The sequence below is a fragment of the Myripristis murdjan genome, chromosome 19 (assembly GCF_902150065.1).
Source record: "Myripristis murdjan chromosome 19, fMyrMur1.1, whole genome shotgun sequence".
Lineage (NCBI taxonomy): Eukaryota > Metazoa > Chordata > Actinopteri > Holocentriformes > Holocentridae > Myripristis > Myripristis murdjan.
Window position 1 is genome coordinate 6,779,747 of NC_043998.1, and position 21,613 is coordinate 6,801,359.

At 41.0% G+C, this 21,613-nt stretch overlaps 1 protein-coding gene across 1 annotated transcript in view; it reads right to left on the reverse strand.

The window, feature by feature from the left end:
* The window catches only part of LOC115377794 (corticotropin-releasing factor receptor 1-like), a 34,552-nt gene extending 21,127 nt beyond the window's left edge, over window positions 1–13,425 (reverse strand). The window contains exons 1-4 of the mRNA XM_030077815.1: window positions 12,679–13,425; window positions 9,767–9,854; window positions 8,668–8,712; window positions 8,167–8,292 (exon numbers count right to left, since the gene is read on the reverse strand). Coding sequence (XP_029933675.1) covers window positions 8,167–8,292; window positions 8,668–8,712; window positions 9,767–9,854; window positions 12,679–12,708 — 289 coding nt within the window. The 5' untranslated portion in view covers window positions 12,709–13,425. The remainder of the gene's footprint in view (window positions 1–8,166; window positions 8,293–8,667; window positions 8,713–9,766; window positions 9,855–12,678) is intronic.
* Window positions 13,426–21,613: the final 8,188 nt, after the last annotated feature.

Here is a 21,613-nt window from a genome sequence, read left to right on the forward strand (position 1 = left end):
TGCAAATAAACTACTGTTCAATTAAGGTAATGGTCAAGCATTCATTATCCGCCTGGTGGAAATAATGGAGATGATGGATCTTGTGTGCGCGCGCCTGCGCACGTGTGTGTGTGTGTGTGTGTGTGTGTGTGTGTATCAGGCTAATATTTTTGTGCACAGATATGATCATGGACCTCTTGCGGTAAAAGTCATTCAAAACCTCTGAAAAACATTTGTTCTCACTACCACCTCTCCCTCTTTTCATTCACTCTCTAGCTCGCTTGACCACCACTACTCTCTCTCTCTCTCTCTCTCATCTGAAACCAGAGCTGACCTGACTGTGGTTTTCCAGAACACAAGTGAAGGCAGAGCTACTAGACTGTGACCAAAAAGGTTGCATTCATGCGAGGGTCCACCTATGAGGCTACGCATCCAAGTCCAGGCACCAGAGAAGGGGAGAGACGCAGGCAGTGTCTCTGTATTTTCATTTCTCCCAGTAGGCAAAAAAAAAAAAAAAAAAAAAAATGCATGATATGTCACCTAAGTCCAAGCACTGGAGAAGGGAAGATGTCCATAGTGAAGATCTAAACTCTCCTGAGTACACTTTTCTATTTATGGCACTGGTATATGCAAAATGAAAGCAGCAGCAAGTCACTTAGCAAAGTTAATGTTAATTTAATGTTCCTGCATCATTTAATCATGGAAAACACTGGTGTGATAATAATAATAATTCATAGTAATGGTCGTATTATATCCATCCATTTTCCATACCTGCTTATTCCTATTATTCCAATGCATCACAGCATGCACTGGGTGTATTATCATTATTATTATTATTGTTTACTTTTTGATTATTAGTTTAGAGAATGAACTGAATGAATGGAAAAATGTGGCTGGTCTGGAATGTGTGGTTAAATTAAAGACGGCATGGAGCCATATTCCTGAGGTTTCAAATAAAAAAATAAAAATAAAAAGGATGTGTCTTAATCCTCTACAAATATACAGAGTACGCTTTCAGTGGCATTTCTCATCTGGTACTTTCCCCTTTGACATTAATGGTAAAATTAAATGTCACATACAACATGGGCAAATATAATGTGAGCACAAAAATACGCTGACAGTAATTTGTTACAGTTGAACACCTTAATCAGATTGCAATTACTCTAATGTTCTGCTTAGGTCAACTAAGGTTGCAGGGAATGAGCCACTGAAAGCACTGTGAAAAAAAAAAAAAACCCAATAAACTATTTGCATAAGTCAGAAGCTCACGGCCCCTAAAATAACCACTGATTCCATGTGGTTGGTGTGCCAAGCTGTTTATTTGCCAGGAGTTATGTTGGTGACACACAGATTTGTCTCCTGTGTATCTCAGACGGCTGATACTGGATGTCATTGTTTGAAGGGTTGTAGTTTACAATACAAATCAGGTTTAATCTTTGCTTAGAGTTGGGTCATTGTTGTTTCTGAATGGGTGTTAAAAACAGTAACTGCCCTGTGCCAGGTGCTAAATCCTCCCTGTGGAAACAAGAGCACTAGGTACAACAGTTCTTGCCATGTGGTTGGAATACTGGCTCCCCTCCAAGCCTTAGGCTAAATGACTTGGCCTCGCTCTCTCTTCTGATTCCCTTTTCAATTCAAAGCAATACGGACAATGCAAATGCACATCCACTGCAGCACCTTATGGCTTTGCGGCAAAGAAAATTCTTGGAGGCTACTGTGTGTCTCTCAAAGGGCATCAAAGTAACAACATGTGATGGAAGTGCTCCTTATTGCTGTTAATTGTAGGTCTACCACAAGCAAATATGCTGACCCAAATTTAGTCACACTTGATTAGCGGTTTAACACATTGGATTAATGATTGGAGCTAAGTAGCATCTTCCTCCTCTGTGTATTTTGTTCAGGGGTCCAATTAAAACCAACCCCACCAGTGAAGAAAATAACATAAGAAGCATAATAACAAGAGAAAAACAAACTAAATAAATTTGAGATGTAATGTGATGCATTGACTTGTTTATGCAGGCCAGCCATTGTTCATGGAAATCTGGAGCTATGTAAGGGAAGCCGCCGTGAAAGGGAATTATCCTGGTTCTATACCTGTAACTCGATCTCCACCACAAACAACAACAACAAAAAAACCCAAGTAAGACTGAGGTGCGTTTTTTTTTTTTTTTTTTTTTTTTTTTTTTAGTTGAACAGTGTGTATTTTCATATGAAGCGATCAGGTAATAATATTCCGTTTTATTTTTAAGGCGCTTTTCAGAATTAAAAGCAAATAACAATTGCAAATAACAAAATAATGACTAGGTTAAAAATAAAGAAGAGTAAGGTAAACTCTACAAAGAGTCAAAACAGCAGTGCATGAGTGTGTGCGGGAGTTTGAAATGGTCTGCTGGTGCATTTTAGAGGCAGGAGGCATACATACATGTCTCCCACTGCTCCCATCTTGTTACAGAAGCTAATAGAAAATGTCACTAGCATTCGGGTGAGCAGTTGTTCCTGCCCTGTGGAACCAGGTGTAGCTCTGCTGTCCTGCGTGGGAGCACTTCACTGCCACCTTGTTTTCAGAAAGAAAAAAAAAAAAAGGCTAGCCTGGTAAAATAAAGGTCTAAAAAAAAAAAAATTTTTCACTTAAAGGACAATTGGCTGGAGCCATGGCGGATTATGCTGAAGAGGATGCACGCCAGGCTTCATGCTGGGTGTGTATCCTAGCCTCAGCAATACAAGTCAGTTGGGTTTGGCTCTGCAGAGTGAGACACCCCTAGGGTTTACAAAGTACTGCATAGCCTTTTTTGGGAATGAGGTCTAAAGAGAGGGGGATAATCTACTTTCCATTTCAGCTTACTTACTAGGGCCCTGGAGAGTTGCCAGGATGTTTGTAAAGAGAAAACACCGGCATGCACCTTCATGCACATTCACACACACACAAACACACACACACACACAGCTTCAGGATGCACACGCTCAGCATCTCCTTTGACTCAATCCGTCGCTCTCTATCTTTCACTTTTTGATGCCGCCCATCTACACCCCCACATACACGCATATATTAATATTCAAAGAATGCTCCAGTGTGCTCGTGCTCATTCAACAAAAAGACGCATTGCATTTCCTGTGAGTGAGCAAAAGGGTGAGCTGGGGTTGGGATTTTGCCACCCCACTGACCGCAAGCACTTCTCTAAATAACGCCCCCCCGCCGCCATCTGCTTTGACTGGCGCAAGACCCGACAACTCACAGCAAGTCAGTGAAATGGGCACTCACGTAAACAAACATGAGCGCGTTCATACACTCAAATGCACACACCCACACTTCCAAACGCAGACGACACACATACGTATATATAAATGCACTCTGGCCTCCCTCTGGGGACCATTAAGGGAAAGTCAAGCTTGGGAAAAAATGGTGAAGGGGTTCGGGGGTGGGGTGAGACATGCAACAACAAAGATAGTTATGCCAGGCTGAGTCACGAACCAGGAGGAGGGCGTGCAGCGCCACAGGCACCTGTCACGAATCAGTGGCTGAACGGTCTGGACAACGCCCCCTGGACGACTCTGCCATTCCCCCCATGCATATGTTTGACAACATGTTGTAATAGTCTGAGAGAGCATCAAAGATATCCAAGAGTTTGCAATGATGAGATTTTTAGCATATTTAACATGCTGATAGGTCCAATTAGGCTTAGTTTCCGGCTGGTTATCAGCCAGATGCTCAGCAGGAGGACTGATCCCCACACACACACTTGCCTTTGTAGATCTTATTCCTCTGGCCAGCAATTCAATCAGCTTTCTCAATTTGACCGGCTTGATACAGACCCTGGACTTGCTCTGATTAAATGAAGCACTCAGTGGCAACTCCTATGAAAACAAACTCCTGTGGCTCAGCAACTTAAGTCTAGGATTTGTCACAGTCTAATTTTGGAAATCCAGCACAGTACCTCTATCCTGATTCATGGAACTGCTATTTTATATTACTGCTATTCAGGGCAGGAAGCTAACATGTTCAAACATCAGACACACTGGCTGTTGGATTAAAAAATCCAATTCAATTTTGCATTTGGTGCAGCCAAATATATCTTTAGAAAATAGCGGAATGCCCACATGTTGGTGTTTACTTGTCAGAGTGACTGTTGGCAGTGCAAACAACATTTCCAGTCACAATGGACAGTTTGCCACCATTTGACTTATGGCTATCGCTAGATTTCCTACTGTACCAGCTGTGGTTAATCTACTGTGAATTATGTGCCGTCTCCGTACTCTTGGTATCTTACGCAAGTGGGTCAAGACGAGGGCATGCTAGTGGCTCAATAGCTTTAATATTGTGGGTTCAAGTCTGGTACATGACCTATGTCATGTCATTCTCCCTCCCCTCCCATCTTTCATCTTATTCTGTCTCTTTGTGTTGTGCAATCTGGTGAATTAGGACTTTTCTAAAAATAAACTCTAACAAACAGCTAGAGATGCTAGAGCAAATCTCAACACCATATTAGAAAAGCAATGCACAGAAACACGGAAATTGATTGCAGCTGTCTCTTGGTGGTAGTAAAGCAGTTAGCGATCAATAAGAGTTGAAAGTAATATTGCTCATAGCAGTGGAGTCTGCTAAATTAACCCCTTAAACTCAGAGTTTCCCTTTACTGCCAATTACATAGCCTGAAAGTTGGATTTTTTTCCCAGACAGTACACAACAATGTCACATACATACAGTGGTGGAAAAAAATTTTCGGACACCCTTAAAATTTTACACAATCTCAAATATTATCATGAAATATTTGTGGAAAAATCTTTTTAGTATTTCAAAAGGTGTGGCTGCATTAGACAGATACAAACAAATAGAAATTATATTTTTTTTAAAAACTAACAAAACTAAAGCTGGAAACTGGACTCATCTGACTACAGAATCTTCTTCCAGTTCCTGGCTGTCCAGTTCTTGTGTGCCTGGGCCCAACGACGCCGGGCTAACCTCTGTCTCTCATCAGTTAGGGGCTTCTTGATAGTCTTGTAGGACCTTTAGCCATGATCTAAAAGTCGGCCACGTACAGTGTGGGTGGAACACTGGACACCAGTTTGGTTTGACCACTGCTGCTGAAGCTCCTGTGATGTCATTCGGTGGTTTTGCCTGCACATGTGATCAGGATGCGGTCATTTCTTGCTGAAGAAACCCTTGGACGCCCAGATCTTGGTTTGTCTTCCAAGCTGTTGGTTCGTCTGTATTTCTGCAGAGTGTATCGAACTGCTGAAGGACTGCATCTGCACTTCCTGGCTATCTGGCGGCAGCTGTACCCTTCCTGGCTGAGAATCTTTATCTTCAGGCGTGTTTCCTGCGTTAGGTTCCTTGTTTTAGCCATTTTTGTGTCTGTAGAACTTTCAAATGTGCTGGCTTTATATAGACACCAAGCTTGGCAACAAAAATTGTGTCTTTTAATAAAAAGAACGACCTTCATCACTGGTACCAAAATGACCCAATACTCAAAATTGTTTAGTATTTTGGCTGTAACTGTAGTAAAAGAAATTGCACTTGAAGACCTAAGAGTGACTCTTAATGCAATATTTCACAAATGCATGGGGTGTCCGAAAACTTTTTTCCACCACTGTATTGTGTATCTGCTGGTTGGAACATTTCACTGAAGCTACATCACGCTTGTATCAGGTAAAATATTCAAATCCAAGATGCCATCATTTACTGGCTGCATGTGTGACCTTGGGATCTTTAATTTAAAGCTCTGCAGGTATGAACAAAATATCATGCATTTGTAACATCAAACAACGGTGTTGCAGAGGTTAAATGTTTTGGAATTCAGTTTTTGGCACACAAATGCATCAAGCACTTTCAAATTTTAAAGAAAATGCCTCTACGCATCTTTCTAAAGTCAGAGACTCTGAAGTACAAAAGCTGAGATAGTGTTCCTACTGAAATCAACCACCTCAACATTCTTACATCCCCCGATACGATCGGAAATCTGCTTGTAGCAAACTCAATTAGAATTTTGTGCAAACGCTCACAGGGAAGCAAAATGCTACTGTCTTTTTTATGTCTTTGAAATGTGAGGGAGTAAGCCGCAAAGACAGATGTCAGATTAGAAACGGGGACTCTATCTGTAATACCCTGAGAGACATATTTTACAGTGTAGTTATCTTGAGGGAGCCCTGGGCTCCAGGTCCCTTATCTGTTTGAACCCACAGAGAGTTAGACACCCTCTGCTGATGTGTGTTGCCGAGTGTGTGTTTACGCTGAATAATGTGATGTTAAAAGAAAAGTCTAAAGTTACTTTTAGAGTCCTGTGTCCTCATTAGGTGTCCTCATTATGATGAACAGACTGAATTGATGCAGTTTTAGTGCATCATAACAAACTGGTAGCTTCAGCTCAAAAATATCCAATATATACTCTAAATATCACAACTTAAGGGGTGCATTTCAACAGCCCATAATGATAAAGGTGCTATTTCTGGCTTAATAAATACTGTAGAAAAACATATTTGGTATCTTGCATGTCTGTAAATGTATTTAGTCTATTAGAGTATAGCTCACAGGTCAGCTGCTGGTGCTTCATTGCATGGTATTTCTTTGCCTCCTTTGACCTCCTCTATGAACAATATCAAATATTTAAGAATGATTAATAATGCATTAGCACTAAAAATATACCTTAAGGTTGAAAGTGATGAAATTGTTACCTTTTTAATCAAGCCTATGGGTTCAAATACAGTAATTATATTGTGGCGGAAAGTGAAATTCAACTACGTCAAAATTCTGCATGAACCTATTGGGTATCTGCTACCATCCTGCATCCATAATTCATTCACGTATAGCTTCATTTTTGAATATTTTTGACCTTTTTTTCTAGGCTTTTAGGCTGTGCTTGAATAGAGAAGATTATGCTAATCCCCAAAGGTGAAATGAACCTCTAGGTGTCAAATTATTGATGCGCTCAGGCTGAATTATGGACCAGTGCTGCACTCCCAAATTCCACAGTAGCTCCTAAGAGTTCTGCTGGGGTTTAAGACCTTAAATTACTCTGAACCATTTTAGAAATTTGAGCTCATATTTGTATTGAAACAAATTGATGCCAGGAGATAGTATTAGCACGGGTGTCGGAGTGCCCTAGAGCAGGGGTTCTCAAATTGTTTGTATATCATGGATCATCAAACAGATTAAACTACAAACTCCCATTTCATAGGACCCCATATTAGATTTCTGTTGGTGATTTTGTGCTGAATTTCATTAGCTTTCCACACTGTACCTGAGGATATCATAGCGGTGAGACTGAAATAATTTATTATAACACCCATGCGTCTACATCATCTAATTAGGGTCATCTCTAGCCAATTATGGGGAAATTGTTCCTCATTTTGAGGTGATCTACCTCAGCGAACCCTGTGGGTTTCCCAGACCGCACTCTGACAACCACTGCTCTAAATTTTCAACTGGATTTTTCAACACCTCCATTATAAACGTGAAAATTGCATTTTCAGCGATTCACTTTTGTAAATTCCTTGCAGGGAACCGCTGCACCACTTTCTGCAATTTCACAAAATCACATTAATCATATCTAACACAGGGAAAGTACAGAAAAAAGTAGGCTTACATGTAGGTCAAATTATTTCAGTCCCAGATCATGCTTCAAAGAATAAATTTGACTTTGATTATTGATATTAAGAGCTGGGGGAAAAATGTAGCAGTGACAGTGAATCCCCAGGAAAAGCTAAAGCTGAGGGTTGACTGCTGCTGAACATCTGTGGATTTGTGCAGTATATGGTGAAAAATGAAAGTGTTCTACCTAACGTTAAATATGGTTTTAACAGACCGAAGTGTCTCACAGAGCAGTAAATATGTGTTAAAGTGAGTTTACTGTCTCATCCCATTTTCCTTTTCCCTGTAGTTCTGCTCTAGGTATCAGTTCATACAGCAGGTGCACTACTTTTCTTGGTTTCAAAACACATTGTGCCTTGAGCTTGTTTCTTCCAACGGTCCACAATGAATTCTCTTCCGCCGTCCTACTTTGTCTATGCAGCATTTTTTTTTTTAACACTCTAGTGTGTCTTGTTAATTTGTATGCTCATGCTAATTTGTGTTTCCGCAATTATATAAACAAGATTTGCCCAAGGGGAGGATGAGTGAAAAACAATCTTTTTAATCTATTGTCGGTGCAGCTATTGACGCATGCAGGTTTGGCGAGGGTGACTTTGTGGACTTACTGGTGGTGTTGTATCTGACACCGTAGAACATCTCTGGACAGGGTCGTGACACCATCTGCCCAGCGCTGCTCCTGGGCCAGCAGGTGCCAATGCCATCAATGGAGGTGTCACAGTAGAGTCCTGAGCCTGAGAAGTGGGGACGTAAATGTCAGGCTGAGACATACATACTTGGCATAGCTCATGACCACATATAGCCTTGGTGAAATTCTGACAATGCTTCAGCGATCTTGGCAATAAACTGAGGAGCTGAATAAGCCGTTTGTGTGCAAAGGCTTTAATGATTACTCTTGTGCTGCACTGAGTGTTGTCTCCTGTGGCACCATGCCAGCTCTATTTCAAGCACAGTGCTTATCTTTGATGTTACTCCTTCTAAACTGAGATGGTATCAAACTTGCTCCCCTCATGGACTATACCTCAACATAACTTAGTAGTAAAACCGGGCAGGAATCAATTTCACACATGTGAGAAGTGCATGCGTGTTTAACTTGCCGCTCCACTGACCTGTGACATTGCTGGAGGTTTGGTTCCAGGAGGCCAGTGAGTGTACTGCAATCCAGAGAGAGAGATTTATCAATAACCTCAATCCTTATTTGAATTGGAGTTCAAAAGAGGAGGCTCGGAAAATCTCATTAGATCCAAGTTAACATCTACAAGGGGTGAACATTAAAGGGCAACGGTAAACACTAGTGACAGACCTTTCCCCAAGCAATAACAGGACCATAGCAGAGAATATGAATCTAGACATGCCCCGAGGGGCCATGCTATTATTGCTATAATGACTCAAGAAAATTTAGATAAAAGGATCTGGAAAGGAGGAGGGGCTTGAGGGCGAACTTGAAGCTGAACTCTTGTGTTTGAAGATTTTTTTTTTTTTGCTTTAAATATTAGCACCGTGGTATTAACTCCAAAATGAGCTCATCAAGCTACACACGTAAAAATGGAAACACACTGATTTTGCAAAACTTTTTTTTTTTTTTTTTTTTTTTTGCTGTTATTATAAACAACAATGATGTATATGCTAATGCAAAAGAGATAGTATTGTTATTGCAGTGTTGTTGCTTTCAGAGCTACTTTGGATGTCTTGACATTTTACCAAGGGAAATAACAAAATTATAATTCCTGTGTATTTGTGAATTTCTGAGTGTTTGTGGCCGTCTGCTGTGGTGCATGTGCACATGCCATCTATTATTGCACTTGTGAGGTCTACATTAAGATGGAGGAATTACAATATCTACTTATACGATATTTGCCAACATCCACAAGAGAACAGGCTTGATTTAGGATTAAGCATTTAGTGGTTTGGGTTATGGGTTGAGAAAAAATGCAAATCAACGGGACTGACTCACAAGTACAGTAATGGTTATGTATTTCTGCACGGGTCTGTGTGTTTGTGTGCGTGTGTGTGTGTGTGTGTGTGTGTGTGTGTATGCATGCATGTGCAGCACACGTGCATTTGTATTTGTGTGTGAATACTTGGACATTCAATATTGGGTCACACGTCCCTTTTTAAACCTCGTAACAGCTAGTTATACTGTTGTGATAAATAGCCAGTATGCCACTGGCACAGAGGAAATGTTCACGTGGTGAGGCTTTGACTTACGTGAGACATTCCCTGATAGCAGAAGCAGGGCTTCACAGGTCATATCTGCCAAGGAGCCTGACTGCAGAAGGCTTACAATGGCAGACACCTGCAAACAGAGAAAAATCCCCATGGTAATGCATAATGAATCAATGTAGTTCTCACGTCATTGATTGAGACGTGATGGTCATTGATTAAATGTAAACTTTAAGTAGGGCTTTTGCTGTTGTTTTTTTTTTTTTTTTTTTTTTTTTTTTTTTTAATTATTTTTTAAAAATCTTTCTCATTGTTCCCACCCAATTCCCCAGTGAGGGATAAATGAAGTTCTACTGAATTGAATTGAATGGCTCTTGGTGCCCTTGGGCAGATGGTGCATGTATTAACAACTCCTCCTGCTTAATGCAATGCTTGTGATTTGAAGCACACTGTAGTCTGTAATCATTTTCTCTTTCAACACTCTTTCATGTTGGAGAGTGTAATGTTCAAAACAAATAAAGGGTAAGGAGTGACCTTGCTGCCTTCTCTATTTTACAGTTATGTCACGTTAAATTTTAGTTATTTCATTTAGCACATCCAGGCGTAAATCCGCACTTGCTGTAACTAGTGTGGGTGTGAATTTAGAAACCATAATAATAATAAAAATGCTTGTACGCTCTTGCATCTGTTTTCATATGGCAGAAGCATTGGTGTGTTTTCACTAGTGTGGTTTCTAACCACTGTAACACTATGTGGATCTCATTTACATTCCAAGCCAAAGTATGTAGGAACCTCCATTGAAGGTTTTTTGTAAATGATAATATCTGATAAGCAATGTATGGGAATGCTCCATTTTTTAATTTGGTATCAAACATTGTCTGCACTGGAGTTTGCAGTCAGGGAGACTGGCCTAATGGGAAACTCCTGTCCTGTCCAGTCTAGAGGGGTCGATGACCCCACTGCCAATCAGCCAATAAAATATATTGCGCTGCATGTCATACGGTGTCACCCCTACTCCAATAAAGACCTTAAAACCACTGACCCACACCGGCAGACAGCAAGTATCTGTCACTGTCACTTAATGAGACACAGAAAAAGAACAGACCAGAAACTGTTTAATGTCACCAGTTTCTCTCCATTTGACAAAACTGGCCTCTCTAAGTGACCCCAAACTAGGTTATCTCAATGCAGCATGTCACCAAAGTATTACTGTCTTGGTGAGACATCTAAACCAGATATGCAGGAAATAGGGACAGCTAGTATTACCTATAAACCCAATGTTTCATTTCCTCTTTAAATAAAACATACCTATAAATGATGCAGCAGAGAACATTTGATGATTTATGCAGCTGTAATTGTTAGAAAAGAACGCCCCTTGATATCAATAAAAGGTTTTTGACAAATATGTGCATTTAAACATGTTACTCTTGTGTAAGTGCACATTCATACCTGCTGATTGCGGTGCTGTGAAATACCTGTAGTGTATCTATTCACATCATATAAAATGCTACAGTGCCCCAGATTTCAAAAAGGGTTTTTTTGGATCCTGCCTGCTTCTTTTTCATGCTCAGTGAGTCAGGCCAGGTATCAGGGTACAGTAGCCTTGCTATTGCTTGGCTGCCCACTTCCCTCCATGTAATTACAGCTCAACCAGCGGTCACGATGTAATTGATAGGCAAAAACAAGCCTGCAATGGTGTTAATGTGATTTGAGACTACAACACTTTGATAAGATTGGGTCTAAGTATTTCCAATGAGCCTCACCTTTGACCTTAGCAGGCATGTGTGCGTTGCTGCCTATGAGAGTGAAGATGGGGCCCTGGTGTTAAATCATAACAATGGGAACATGCCCTGAATAGAAAGCAGGGGATTTCAAAACGGTTCAGAGGATTCTTGACTATTCTTAGAGCTGCAGCTTTCTCACACAATGGGTAGGAGGTAGATGAAGTAATTCACCTCAGGCATCTGTAATAACATCAGCAGGCATAGATGTCTCTTCAGAGTGCACCACAAACCATGTCTTCACTGTTGCCTCTTTTGGCTTCCCATTCAGTGTGTGATTAACCAAAGATGTGATTTCCGATTGTAGTGTTGCTGACTTTGGAAAGGCTTTTTTTTCCCCCCTGATATAATGTTAGGGTTAGGGTTAAAATTAGCCAAAAATAATAATAACAACAATAATAAACCAAACTAAACTGAACTCAAATAAAGTAATAAGTAAATAAACCATGTTAAATTAATTCATTTGCTTTTACTCATGCAATATTTGTAGATATAGAGCTCACATTCCCTCATATTGCATGTGAAGTGTAAGTAACATTTTTTTTTTTTTTTAGCACTGACTGCGTATAATGCGTTAATGAAGTTTTTTTCCTCCCAGTGTCCCAAATCTGGGTTTTTCAGCGTCAGCATTATAGGACGGCTATGTGCATATAGTCCCACATAGGGAAGAATCATGTCACTTGGAGAGGCAAATCAGGGACTTGGTATCCCATACCGTCTTAAGCCAAACTGGCTCATGTTTCAGTGTTTACAAGTAATCCGTACGCTTTTTGAAGCTTATATATTTTAAATTAATATGATACCGACTGTCCTACTTGGGCTCTGTCGAACAACATAGAGATAAAAAAAATCTAAAAGCTCAAGTCGTGGATTTTTGTGGGTGTTTAGTTAAGAGAAAGGGCTTTGCTTTTAATGGGAAATGTTAAAATAGTGCTAAGATGGGGCAAACACCAAAAATAGCCGAACATCTGGATGGGATGATGTCTGTTAAATACCCCACATTAAGGACATTTATCTGAAGTCCATGAAATTAAGTCTGCCTATCACATAAACAAGCAATTGCTTCTATTACCTTGATTATATATTTTTAAAACCCGTGGAAGGGGAAGATGGATTTAAACATGCATCTATTTAGCCAATTCAGCAGCCTATATGCGCAAAACGCACAGAACTTACCTCCACCAGAAAGATGCATATGCGACGCATTTTCCGGACCTTTTCTTCACATAATTCTCAGGTTTTCACTTCAGTGTCTTCTTATTTAACCCTGTCTATCATTATGATTTGGTAGTATCTTTCACTAATATCGTTTCATCGGTGTCGCTGCGATTCCGCACGCCCCGGGGAGGCCATCCTTTGAGTTTTATTGCAGCACGGAAAGTCGTAACAACAATAAAAAAAAAAGGCTGGAGATGTTTGAAGGATGTGTTGTTGGGAGACGAAACACTGAATTGTCACTTCAGCCCACTGTGGATGCAGTTAGCCGGGGCACAAACGCAAAACGCGCCCGTCTCCAAACGCTCTCTCCAGACAGTCGGACATAAAAGAAGATGTGTTCCAACGCAACACAATAATTTAATGTTGAAATATGGGCTTGTCGGCCAGCAGCAGTTATGTTTCAGCTTGTCTTCAGGTGATGCACTGTCCTTTCCATTCGGGTCGGTTTCTCATGAATACTCAAATGAAGTCGGTCCGTCAGTTTGTATTACAGGATTGGAAACCAAATCCACCATGGAGACGCGCACCTTCAGATGGGCACATACCCCTCAACACTGGCCCGTGACCAAAACTCCTTTTACATGCATGATTTACTCCTCAGGTAACCCCGGGCTAAATTGTCATATCCTCTGCTTCGTTTCCAGCTTCTGACTCCTGAAGATTGTAGATGAAAAAGAGTCCCCTCAATGCGCCGCCCACAGGGTGCCACTTTGCTGGGAGTATCCGACGCCACCGAGGAATAACTCAATTCCTCGTCGTGGAGTTAATTATGCAACAGCGCTCCACTGTTCCAGATCCTAATCTTTAATCCCTGGCAATCTAGACGTCGCTGCTATGAGAAAGTTAAAAGGACGGCCGTTGTAAACTGAATTAGGAGGGACGACCTATGCGCATTACTGAAAGGGAGCTTTTACAGCCAAGCCTCCAGGAAAAGGAACCCTTTTAACATGTGCCCCCATTTTCAGTTGAATTAGTGCCAAGCTTAGAGTTAACAGTTTTGGCTGACAGCAAGGATGGACAGATGGTCCCACTGTGTCAATAGAGTTCAGCATCATTGTGGCTCTTTTTTGATAACCTGATGTAGATGGGTTTAAATAAAAATGCCCTTTCAGCACTGGGAAAATATCCACTCCAAAAATAAAATTTGATAAATTTAAGCAGCTACTAAGTGCTTTTGTGTTTTCCTGTGTAGTAGCATACTGGCCATAGCAGCCTGTGCCCGGATTTTAGACATGGAAAGCATCAGGGGGCTTCCACCCAACCCCCATCCTCCCTCTCTCCACTACCTCTGTCCTTGCTGGTTTTGATCCAAAGAAATGTGGCTGCACATGGTTTCCTCAGCCCCTCTATATACGGGCTTCTATTTTTTGCAGATAACACACATCATTTTATTAGACGAGATATGCTCACATGCACCAAGAGGGTATGGCTGGCCTCTCATATACACATCATTGACTTTGAACGCACAAAATGCTTTATGCACACTGTGCTAAAGCTTTCCTCAGATCCACTGCCATGCAAAGAGGCATTATTCAAAAGATGCTTTAATCCAAGGTGACAGTGCCCTCCCCTGAGTATGCCATCTCATGAAGTGTCAGGAGAGCCAAGACCATAGCAAACTGGGTTAAATGTCGTTAAGATGCTAGTTTGTTAAGATGCATGCGAGTTTGGTGAGTGTGTATCTTTCTCCTACACACCTGCCTCTAAGATTAACATTCGGGTGTTGAAAAACAGCCTTAATCAACCTGACAGATGTCAAAGGGTTATCATGCACACTCTAATAAAACCATTTGTTTTGGTTTCACTATGGATTTTCTTACTTGGTTGCTGAGCTACCTGGGTTTAAGAAGGTTGTGTAAGATAGCCTTTCTAATCCCTCCCTTTAGTATTACAGCTGGAAGAGGTCACCACCAGGCAGTCTTTTGGCACGGTCCAGGCCTAGTCTCTAGACTGACTGAGACATGATTTATCTTCAATCTAGGTATGAAGCGTCCCAGATTTGGAAACGTCATGCTTCCCACCACGTCTCCATGGCATCAAATCCTGGCAGGCTTTGTGTTTGCAGCACTATGCTAAGGGTCATTCCAGTTGCATGGGCCGACTAAAAAAGCAGACGCTACACTAGCAGCCTCTGTGGAGGTCCACATTAGTGCACCGTTGTCCTCTCAATATGAATGTACTTGGTGATGGAACTAAGTACTCCAGGCCCACAGCATGTGGAGTTTGTACTACAAACACTAGGATAGGATAGGGGGAAGCAGGTGTGTTCAATGAAGATGTTTCAGCTACAGTAACAAAAAATTCCCTCATACTGTGTTCACAGAGAGCAAGGAAAGCCCTCCAACTGCTCTGAATTGATCAATTTTTCAGATAGGTGAGCCTCATCATCAGAAATTTAAATTTCAATCACTTTAGCTGACCTCTTGTAAATAGCTTTCTCGGATAGGCAAACTTGTCAAGCCACCTAGTGAGACACTGACCTAGAAAAGCTTCACATTTAAGCAGCGTGCATGTGTGTGTGTGTGTGTGCCTGTGCATGTGTTCACTCGTGCACACACGCTCGTGCTGATTCTTGTTTTGAGTTTTTTGCCACATCTGTGTGTTGTCTCGCTGGCATATTCACAGCAGCACTTCAAGAGACGCCCAACGATAACAAACAGATAGAAGCCTAAAACACACTCCTCTCCACAGAAATATCTACAAACGCTGCCAAGATAACGACGGGTGTATGAGGATGAAACGAAGGCAGCATGCATCACAGCGCAAGGAAGCACCGGTTTTGCGTATGTGCTGAATGTGGGGGGAAAAAAAATATATTTGTGATCTGCTTCAGTCTGACACTTAGTTTCCCCTCATGCACCAATCTACAGAAGTATTTGATTCGCCAAACATTTTTAGCAGTCAGTCCTTGAGCAGGGTATGTGACAGAACCAATATGAGTTATTGGGAAAACCTTCAGAGGATAGAGTATTGATTTTATGACAGGGCTGGATATTGTAGCACCTTCTGAGCATGACGTGACACTGTGCATGCTGATAAGGTCGCCTGACAAAGACCGGTCTGTGCTTACATGCACCGCTAACCTTTGTAGGACACAAGTAGGTTCCACTTCATTTATAAAAGTGTTTACACCTCGATAAGTAGCCTTTTTAGCATGCATACTCCACATGCGAAATGACAATGACATTTATGTAAGCCCGGGGTTGAGAGGTAAGCAAGTGCAGGATTACAGTTATCTGATTACAAAAAGATTGTGGTGGTCCTCAGCGGACAGTGAAACAAACAGAGTATTTCATTTCAGATACTTTATAGGGGATTACTTCTTGGATTATTCAGGAACACATTTGGAAAACATATTTTATTTGTCACATCATTTTGGCAATCCTGAAATTATTGGGATGACAGTGGTTGTGTAAGACGATAACAACACATAAAATTGCAGTCTGTGGATTGGAATAAGTGTTATTGTATTGTAAGCCTGTTGCCATCCAAGTGCGAATAGATTTGGAGGCAACATAACACACTGTAGGAGTAAATGACAGAAATGAGATTTCATCTGGGGGGAAACACCAAGTGATTCAAAATCACGAAAATACAACAATTGATTTTCAGTGTAGCCTCCCAACGTGGTCTAAATCCCTCCTATTTGACCCATGGAAGCAAGCTTGCTTTTGCTGCTTTCTTCCCATTATAAAAAAAAACAACAAAGACGAATGCTTTGGGCCCACAGGGTATTGAAGTGCCCGTGTCCTTAATTCATTTGGACACCCAAAGTGTGCTTCTGCCCTACATTCATCCATTACGGTAATGAAGTCACCAGCAAATCGACAACAAGATGCAGCAGGCCAGTCTCCTTGAACCCCCTTTAACCTGTCTTTTTCATTCTTTACCCATCTGTCATCTATCAGTTATTCTTTCAATCTATATGTAGCTATCCATCTCTATCTGCCTGTAGGTTCCTGCTTTGCTGCCTGCCTTTTATGTGAGAATAAAGCCCTCTGAATGGTGCTTCCACCACATGCAGCGCGATACAGTAGATATGCAAAGTAGAAAAATGTCTAACAAAGCGTAGGTGCTGTACTTTAATAGCCCCACAGCGAGCAGGGCCCGGCTCATGGGGAATTGATTATGGCTTGTCTGGTGACAGGTCTTTATTTATCAAGTGGCTGTGTTCCCATGGACCTGGCAGAGCTGCGGCAGGTGTGAAGGTCAGCAAGAGAGTCGTATTTTAATCAAAGACCAAGGAGCTAAAAATAAAACCACCCCAGCGGGCACTGCTGTGGCTCAAGGAGATGTGAAAAGGCTCCATAAGCATATACACTATTGTAATTATCGCACATAATGTGTTATGCGAAAATGTCGGTGGGATAAGTTTCTGGTAAGAGCGCCATCAGTTTTGAACTATGTGCTGCAATGCACCTAGAGTCTGTCTCGGATCAAGACTGACAACAGAAATTAGACGGTGCCCTTTAAAAAAAAATCACATTCCTGAAATGAAAACTTACCCAGCAATTACAATGGGGTGTGTATGTGTGTGTGTGTGTGTGTGTGTGTGTGTGTGCCAAGGGTATAATGTCTCATCTAATGCTACTTGGTGTATGTGTTTTATCTGTGCATGCAAGAGTGAAGCAGAGAGAGAGAGAGAGAGAGAGAGAGAGAGAGAGATGAAAGAGGGAGAGAAACATGAGTGAATAATCACAAATTGAGTGGCACAGCCCCTTTTGTTCAACAACTCCTTATTGTGTTTACTTACCTTCCCAGAAACAAAAAAGCATTGCTGATGTTCCAGACAAAATGGTTTCTTCTTACAGTTCCCTCCCTTGAATGAATGCATTTCTGTGTATGTGTGTGTGTGTGTGTGTGTGTGTGTGTGTGTGTGTGTGTGTGTGTGAGTGAGGGCGCGTGTGAGTGTATATGTTCAGGTGCGGCTGATGAATAAATAGCACTTGATTTGTACATGCTGTGTTTACTCGTAAAAGCGAGAGTTTTACTGTTGTTTCACTGTTTCTGTAAAAGTGGAGAGCAGATTTATTTGGTGTTGGGTTCTTGCGCTTACAATAGAGCTTCTATCTGACCTTTTAGGTGTTTTGTTCAGCAGCTCACAATGTTGCAGGCTAAAATATTTGTAACTACCTGTTCACATACCGTACCACCACCCTCAATGGCTGTGGCTGAAACTGGAGATGCGTAGCCCACACTGTATTCTAAAATTCAAAGGCTACTGCCAAGAATTTCCTCCTGCATAGCTTTCCTCACACACCGAAGTTGCATTTTGCTTGCCAGAGCTCAGATGAATATTAAAGGTGTTGATAGTGTAGTAATAAAATTCCTTCGAGATGATAATACAGCAAGATTATACAAATCTCATGAGGCATTAAGTGATGACATGAATTCAACAAGTGCACTATCACTATCACAAGTGCACTATGACAAAGGTCACTACTGGGAAATTATTTGTCAAGCTCACTTGTGCCCCCTGCTGTTTGATCACTCTCCAAGTGAGATGACTGAACAAAGCTTGGACGGATGTACAGCATCCCAAGGCTAAAAATGTTCGCTCTAAATGAGAAATTCAAACAAGGGAGAACAAAACACTGGACTTTTGCAAACATATAAATACAGCTCCCTTCAGCCCCTAACCTGAGGGAGTATGGCATCAGAAAAGCCTCTCCCTTGGTGATTGCGTCATTTTCTGTATGTACTGTAGAATTCCCAGCAAAACAATTAGTTTTTTACCCAAACAACCCTTGGATTGCAATGCAAATTAAAGCCCTTTACAGTTGGGTTTATAGGAGTTTCAGGCCTAGGGAGCTGGTTAATTGCAGAGAAAGTCAAGTCTGTTCAATAGGAGTTGAAGAAGATGGCAATGCATGTAATTAATTCAGTGTAATTAACCACGCCACTGAGGCTCCTGTGGCATGTCAGTATGTGAACAATTTTTAACCTTCTGTGTCAAAGTCACTAGCATCAGAATGCACATCCCCTCCTGCAAGCACACAAAAAACTGCTGTTTTCTGTGAGTCCTTTGACACAATATCTATTGACACCCTCACTGATTAATAAAATAAAGCCCTCTTTGTGTGCTCTCATCATCATGCCTGTGAGATTTCTAAAAGCAATGTATGGATCAGCCCATACATTCTCTCCATAATCATCAGGTTCGTACTGAGTGGTTCTGTCACTGCTTATTCCTGAAATGCAATTGTTCAACCACTTCTGGAAAAAAAAAACATCTGTAGATGAGATAATTTCTTACCAATTTCCAAACTGCCCTTTTTCTAAAAAGGTTCTAGAAAACGTTGTTGCTGAATAGCTGATATTTTTTCTTTTTTTAACAGACATGGACTTTGAGACATTTCAGTGTAGATTTAGGGCAAACCACAGTGCAGACTGCACTCCTTAAAGTGATGAATAGCCTACTGTTTGCAGCTGATGCTGCAAATCGTCTGCTGGATCTAAGCACTGCATTTGACACTGTTGATCATTCTGCTTTATTGGAACATCTCAAACACTGTGTTGGCATCTGTGGTTCAGTTTTAAAGTGGTTTTATTCTTATTTACAGGATAGAGCTTTTATTGTAGCCATTGGGAAGTCACACTCATCTGTTGTGAAGATGACCTGCGGGGCACCATGGGGGTCTGTCCTTGGATCACTCTTGTTTTCTCTCTACATGTTACCCCTGTGGCATGTCATCTGCAGGTGTGAGCTCACATTCCTATGCAGATGACACTCGATTATACCTGTCTTTTAATCCTAATGATTTTTAGCATATTGGCACACTCAATGACTGCATCCTTGACCTCAAATGCTGGCTGTTTCCGGAACTTCCTGCAGATAATATTGATAAAATGGAAGTAATTAATAATAACCCTGGCAGAGTTAATGCTTATACTTCAAAACATCTGTTCTCTCTGTCCCAAAATATAGCCCCAGACTGCAAACATCTTGCTGTCATCTTTGATAACTACTTCAGCTTGAAGAGGCATGTTAACACAGTTGTCCAGTCTTCCTTTTTGCTGCTCAGGATGCTCTTCAACATCAGTTCAGTTGTATGTGGTTGAAATATAGAGTCTGTCATACATGCATTTATTTAGTCTCGTTTAAACCATTGTAATTGTAACTCTTTCTGCACATGTCAGCGCAGAGAGAGCCAGTCCAACAGAATCTACATAAAACACAGCTTTTGCAAAATGCAGTAGCCAGACTCCTCACCAGAACCAAAAAAGGGGACACATTGCTCCAATTTTAGCTTCTCTTCATTGGCTCCTTTTAAATTTTAAATTTAAAAATTGATTTTAAGATATTATTGATAACTTTTAAGGCCTGCTCTGGACTAGGACCCTAATACATTTCAGATCCTCTGGCACCACACATGCCTGGTCACAGACTGAAAAGGCTCTGCTGGCAGTTCCACAATCAGGGCTGAGTGTAAAGGGTGACCGGGCCTTTTCTCTTTCCTGCCTGATGAGATCAGACTGATGAGCGCTTTTAAAGTTTGTGGTGTGAATTTACTGTAATCTTTTAAGTCACTTCTCAAAACCCTATTTTAATTCAAAGACATTCTCTTCTTGGCAGGCTGGCCAAGTGCAACCCCTGTTACCACACACATAGAAACAGCCCGTCTTTCGCCTAATTGCTGCAGACATGGCTGATTACACCAGGCGGCCACCAGAAAAGGGTTCCAGAGTATGGAAGGCCGATGGGGTGAATACCATCTTGCAAAATACTTGTCAGCACAGCCATTTATTACCTCAAAACACATGAAGCAGCACTTTTTCTCTTGTCATTGTGTCATCAAACACTTCAGCCAATGATTTTTACATAGAGATGATCACATGGTATGTAAGCACCTATTTGGAGCACGTTAAAACGCTATGCTATATTAATGAGCAAGTGATGTAGTCAGAGGACTAATGGAGGGCTGATGGGGGATGCTGCATAAAAAATACAAATGTAAGGAACATCATTGCCTGAAGGATTTGATGATGCAATGACACTGGCACAAGTCTTGCTTCAATGTGTAGTTTTATCCTGCAGTAACAGGTAACAAATTATTGTGTTCACAAGTATTTCGCAAGATGTTTTTTGCCCCTTCGGCCTGCCATACCAGAGTGTTGTGCATGACCACAAGCTGATGGCACCAACATCTCACATAATTACTGTCTTTGAGAGGCCGGTGTTGCCTCCAGCCTGCCTCGTCCAGGAAATCTTGGATTCCCTCTAGTTTGAGGAAAAGACAAACACGCTGTATCTTCTGATTGTGATAAGGATATTTACAACACACAAATGCAAATATGCCTTCCCCTTTGACATGTAATTTGAACATATTTGCCAAGGTGAAGGGTCTTTTGTACACTACAAGTCATGTGTAGGCACAATCTATAACACATTCATCACCATCTATTCATGTTAATACAAACATTTTTACAAATCCTGTATATATGTGCCAATCATGCATTGTCTTTATTAATTTTTTTCATTTTCTCTCACTTATTTTACTTTATTTTTTGTGTTTGTGTGCTGATTTCCTATTGTACATTTTTTTTTTTTTTTTTTTTTTTTTTTGGTATATGTCAATACCACTAACAATTTTCATTCATTGTTTTCTTGCTCCAGACGTTTTGCAACTACCCCTGCTTTCTTTGAATGCCTTAAATGGTTTAATCCATAACTTTTCATACTTTGATTCAACTTAGCATGTTATATTGCTGAAGCCTAGCTGCATATTATAACCTGTTTATGCTATACTCTTATCAGTTCTCCTCTTGTTCTTTGCTGTCACTAGTTGCTGGCACACTTTCTTCATATGGATCATTTCATTTTCTGCGTGACCTTATTAAAAGACTTTGATCTGACTCGATAATGCGACGGGTTGTATAAGAGATTCATGGT